At 37.0% G+C, this 6,032-nt stretch overlaps 1 protein-coding gene across 2 annotated transcripts; it reads right to left on the bottom strand.

Annotated features, from left to right (window-relative positions):
• Positions 1–37: 37 nt before the first annotated feature.
• LOC131149310 (GABA transporter 1-like) lies at positions 38–3,647 on the bottom strand. 2 transcript variants are annotated; one of them, XM_058099655.1, is made up of 7 exons: positions 3,427–3,647; positions 2,963–3,193; positions 1,580–1,677; positions 1,270–1,456; positions 1,002–1,132; positions 636–869; positions 38–568 (listed from the first exon to the last, which is right to left on the bottom strand). In XM_058099655.1, exons 1-7 carry the CDS (start codon positions 3,575–3,577, stop codon positions 188–190), a joined length of 1,413 nt encoding a protein of 470 aa, XP_057955638.1. In that variant the 5' UTR covers positions 3,578–3,647; the 3' UTR covers positions 38–187. The 2 variants fall into 2 exon arrangements, with proteins under 2 accessions (XP_057955638.1, XP_057955637.1); XM_058099654.1 differs by having other exon boundaries at positions 636–1,132.
• Positions 3,648–6,032: the final 2,385 nt, after the last annotated feature.

Genomic DNA, 6,032 nt, shown 5'->3' on the forward strand with positions numbered 1-6,032 from the left:
AAATGCTTCATTTTGTTGCTTTGATTAAACTACCAGGTTTCTACTTCTCAATATAAGGCTGATTGACATAATAAATGCTACAAATGATCCTTGAGAGGACCTTCCCTGTCAAGAGAGGAATCTTGAAATGGTCATACAATATGTAGAATTGCTGGCTATGAATATTGTAATGGCTCATTTGCCTTGATTATACGTTAGCAAATAATCGATAAGTTTTGGCATCAAGACTGATTTGTCTTACTGCTGCAACAGCTGCTATGACTCCTAATGCTGAGAAAAACACTGCAATACTGGCATTTATCCAGAAAATGGGCTCCCGCTTGGATGGCTTAAACGTTAAGTTGAAGAAAACCACAGGCAAGACAAAATCAAGAGGCAAGAAACCAAATGATCCGATTAGAGAGTTGATGTCCCCAAAGAACGGCAGCATTGCTGCAATAGTTGTTGCTATGATAACAGATAGTGATCTAAATATCAACCTAGGGGTGGCATTTCGGGGAGAGAATTCACTGCTTGTTGGGTCTGCAAACATCCGCTCAAGGACTTCGTTTGTGGGCTGCAAATAAACCTGCATCGAACAATGGAATTAGCTAAAGATCAACGCACTTTTGAAAGAGAGAGGTGACAGTTCTCACCACACCAACAGCAGAAAGTTGGAGAATGACAAAGATGTTGGTGATCAAAATAAACCATTTGGGCACCAGAGGTTTCCCGTTGTCCAAGAAGTTACTAAGGACGAGGGGTTCAGCTTGGTTGCCAAATGCCCAGTAGCCTGAAATGGCTACACTGAAGAAAGTCACTATGAGTACTGCGAAACAAATGCAGAGCCCTTTGAACATCTTCCCCTTCACTGGGGGTGCTAGTGTTGCCTGTAAACACAAATTTGCAATGTCAGCATCAGTATAATAGATCCCAGCAGCAACATCTGCAGAAAAATAAACTAAAAAATTCAAGAAAAATGAAAACAAGGAGGATGTGGGAATTGAATTACAACAACAAACCTGTATTTCTGGAATGATTCCATTGCCAAAAGTCGTGGCAACAATAGCAACTGCATTGAAGACCCCAAAAGTTTTACTTGCGCTACTGCCAGTCAAGAAATAGTCTTTTTCTGGTCCCTTTGATGATTCTCCTAATAAACAAAGAAAGTAAAGTTCTTATCATATAAATTCTTTTGTTTGAACTGCCGACACTGCTCTTGTTGAATGATCCTTATCAAACTAATAGCTTGAAAGTATCTCTTGTTCAACATTATATATATGCACATACCAATATAAATGGACCCAGCAGACGCACAGGCACTGTAAGTGAGGCATAGAAACAAGGAAATCAGGTTGATGTGCCTGAGCGAGTGAAATGATGGGAGTTGGGCTAAAATCAGCATCAGCCCTCCAAATATTATTACAAATTCAAAAAGCTTCATAGTTCCTTCGGCGTTCCACATCAAGTAAATTGTCTGCAAACAGTACAAACATTCATAGAAATTTGAATCTTTTCTTGGCTATTTTCAAATGTAGACTTGATTAAAAAAAATTTAAGAGGGAGAAAAAAGAAAAAGATAATAGAGAGTAGTAATGACCTTCATGCACTGTCCTCCCAGAAGAGTAGAAGCAACCACAGCACCATAACAGACCATAAACTGAATTGGGCCAACATAATATCGACCCCATCTTGGCCCTGCATTCATCCCAAGTTCCCATATACCTCGTTAAATTTGGCTCTATCCTTTTTTTCTTTTTAAATATATAACTTCATCGTATTGAGACTAAAGCCCTTTTATGTTCCTGGGACATCTTGATGGTTAGAACATGAACTTTTCTTTAGTTCTGAGCTGAAGATTTATTTCAATTTTGAGCAGGAATGAGGTACAAGAGACGAGATGAATTACCAGGTCAAGTCTAGACATATAATGGACATAAAAAAAATCCTTAATTTTTGCCTTGTTTAACATGTGAAAAATCATTAGCATTGTCAAAATTGTGGTGTTGTGAAAGTATTTCAAGCTCTCAGATTCTATGAAACAATAGTATTGATATAATAGTATAATACTCCCTCAGCAGCACCCTCACTGGGTGAAGCCCATAATGGTGATGGATACAGGCCCTTCTTGGTCTAACTTCGCTTTCCTTTGAAAAGTCCAATGTGCTACACTGAGGCCTCTCATGAGAGAAAGGCACCAAGCAGTCAAAACTCAAAAGTCACCAAACAATCCTGTTCTTGTAGACAAATCCGCCGTTCCTCTCCATGGATATTATAATAATCATGATTCAATATTCAAAATTTCAGATCTCAAGACACATGGGTCTGTGTATATGTATAGTCATAACTTCTTTCATTTTTTTTTTTCATTATACAGGCTGGATTCATAATAAAACAAACTCCATTTTCTATTCTATGATTTCTTTCACTCCTTTGCAAGGTCTAGAACCAGGAACTTGAACCTACATTCATTTTTTGGATGTCCCTCAAATACATGTTTATCTCTCGTTGTGTTATTCAAACTACTTATCTCTGTCCTCTTAACCCTATAAATGTAGTCCCGCCATTAATTGGTCTACCTAATATTTTTAGGGTACACTGAAAGTTACACGTTAACTTAAAGGGTGCGCTTGCATTTTATGAAATTAAAATTTTAACACATAACATCACATTATTAATTCAGTATGCAAATCTGGGCCAAACTACAAATTAATTGCAGAGCCCTAATAAAGGACATATAAAAAAAAATGAGGAGGAGGAGCAATTGGCAAGTGATCATGCTGTTCATTCATTACGACTACATGCTCAATGCTCACATTGTGAGAGAAAGAAGAGAGTACTCATGCATTTGTAGGCTCTGTTCTCTCTTGTTTAACAATGGAACCAAACGTATCCTAAGCATTATACAATGAATAGGACGTAGGAAGTCAAATGAAAGGAGGAAATAAAGAAACAAGTCAAGACGTGCAACACTCACACCTACCTAAGATGTGGTTGGCCATGTCCCGGAAGCGGAGGTGGCGGTGGCCGGCCTCAGCGTGGTGTTCCAGAACCAGAGACATCAGATTGTAGGAGTAGAAAGTCACCGCCGCCCCCACCACCAGGCTTAGAATTCCGGCCGCCCATCCCAGGGCGGCGAAGGCATACGGCAGGCTCAGCAGCGCCGGAGCCACTATCGATGTCGTTAGGTGGTACCCACAGTGCACCCATGATCCTGCCCATACATACATACATACATACGAACATGTACATCAGTATTATTTTTTGTAACACTTAAATAAGGCAAAAGCATCATCATATATCATTATTAACTCGATTGATCTTTCTTCTTTCTTTATTTCTCGAGTGGGCTTCCCTTTGAATATTAGCATTAATGATTACAAATTCCTATAGAATTAATTAATTATAAAAGGAAACATATCTATCTGTTGGTGATTGAGTAGTTACCTTCGGATTTGAGAACAAAGAGAGCACCAGCGTCTAGGTCCTTCGGTTGAGATACTCCTGCAGCTACCTCCCTTGCTTCGTGCTTTGCTTTTGAGGATGGACGCATGGCACCCATCTCTCTCTCTCTCTCTCTCCCCGTCTCTGTGTGCATGTGTCTCTCAGAGGTTAGAATTGTCAGAGGATAGATGAGAAAGAGAAAGTGAAAGAGAGAGAGAGAGAATAAGTGTATGGTATATACCAGTGGCCCGATTTTATAAAGTTTGAAGTTAGCCAGGTAGATCCCTCTGGTACATGGTGAATCTGTGATGATACCTTCATTTTTTGACTCTTCCAACTTTTTTTGGTGTTTTCGTTTTGTTTTGGTCTCTTGTGAATTTTTACAGAATACGACTGTTTAGGCTACTATGACAGATGCGACAGCCTCAGAATTCTTTAAAGAAAAAAGAACTGAATGAAGCAGATGTTTAATCATTTTATAATATTTAATGATTCTGTGTTTATAATTTTAAATTTTTGCTATATAATTTTTTTATTTTTTAATTCTTATGCACCAAAATATCACCCAATTCAAAGTATTGACCTGACTTGAACACAATGTGTAGAAAAAGAGTTTCATGAATTGTATTTTAATGCAGAAATAAGATAGATTATAACAAATGGATGCATCCATATATTTATATATTTGGGTTTTTATATGCTTCAATATTTTGGAACTTGCCAGTTGAGTAAAAAGTTTTATAAAACTTTCTTACCCTCTTTTCACATTAAAAGACTTGGTTAATGGGTGCTATCAACGTCGGCACTCAAATGTGAGTTCATCTCATTTTAAAACTCTAATGGTGGACCATGCTTTTATAATAATAATAATATAATGAAAATGACATGAATCCCTATATTCCATTTATTCCGTTTGCTAGTTTTCCCTTTGGAGCATCACCATTTTTAGCTTGTTAAGGAGATCTCAATTCTCAATGTGTAAAGGTCCTTATGGCCTCCCCAATTGGCCAGCTCAAATGAATTACACCCACCTCACCCACCCCTCTCATCCTCTACCAAACATTTGAAAATATATACACATATATACATGCATGAGGTGTACCTCACAATTGATCTTATAAGAATAAATTAGATTTTAATTTTTTTTACAAAATAAACTAAGTGTAATAAGTTTTGTTAAATGTGACACATCTTCTACATACTTAATTAATATAGATTAGTTAAGAATTAGGGCTAATGGATAGGTGCAAGTCGGCTATCAGTATAGGCGGCTAACTACCGAGTGTAACCATTATATGAATAGTATAGCCATCATATGAATAGTGTAGCCATTATATGAATAGTGTAACCGTCACAGTATTAGATATTTTTTTTTAGCAATGGTTATAGAAATCACTAGTAAAGTGTATAGAAACTACTGCTAAAGACTCACAATAAAACCCCATTTGCTTGTTTAGTAGTAGAAAAAACTGCTACTAGAAGTTTAAAAGATGCAAGGCATCTAAAATGTAATATATTGATTTATAGTTTCTGTAAACTTACGTATTAGTAAATCAAATTAAATATACAATATCAGCCACCTACTGAGTTTGTGAGCCTATAAATAGGCATGATTGTTTAATGTTGTAAGAGGTGAAATATATACCATTTTTTTCTCTCTCATTCCCTCTCATCATACGAATATATATATATATATATATATGTGTGTGTGTGTGTGTTTTTATTTTATTTTATTTTATTTTTTTACATTATTTTTGGATGAACTATTAACATAGTTTAATACTATGTTCATGCACTAAATTTCCAACAATTGGTATCAGAGCCCAAGTTGATCACGACGGGCATGATTCTAGTACGTCGCTAGCACAATTCAAACACTAGTCTAACACTACTTCGGCACTACTCCGACAAAAAGCAACACCGACAAAATCGACATGGCCTCATCCAGCTCAAGTCAACTAGTACATGTTTTCACTGGAGAAAACTATGATTTTTGGAGCATAAAAATCAAGACGATCTTACAAACCTACGACTTCTGGGATGTAGTCGAGAGCGGCATTCCAAAACCCGTATAACCGTCAAAAACAAAAATGGAAACTATGAAAGAACTGCCTGTTACACCCGCATCATCTGAGAGTTCGATGACGTTGTCACCGACAGTTCCGATGAAGGAATGAATGAAAAAAATGCTAACGCACTAGCCAAAATTCATCAAGCTGTCACTGACTCCATTTTTCTAAGAATCATGAATTCGACTTCGAAAAAATAGGCATATGACACGTTGCGAGATAAATTCCAAGGTACCATCAAAGTCCGGGCCATTAAACTTTAAACTCTATGAAGAGATTTCGAGAATCTTCGAATGAAAGATGGAGAGTTCATAAAATATTTCTCATCGCGAGTTATTGAAGTTGTTAACCAAATCAAGGTCTACGACGACAACATCATGGATCAAAGAGTGGTTGAGAAAATTTTAATTTCTTTCATTGAAAAATTTGATTCAGTGGTGAGGATTATCGAAGAATTGAAGGACCTATCCAAGCTATCAGTCACCGAACTTGTGGGTTCATTACAAGCTCACAAGCAGCGGATTTTGCGACGAAACGAGT

The sequence above is a fragment of the Malania oleifera genome, chromosome 2 (assembly GCF_029873635.1).
Source record: "Malania oleifera isolate guangnan ecotype guangnan chromosome 2, ASM2987363v1, whole genome shotgun sequence".
NCBI lineage: Eukaryota > Viridiplantae > Streptophyta > Magnoliopsida > Santalales > Ximeniaceae > Malania > Malania oleifera.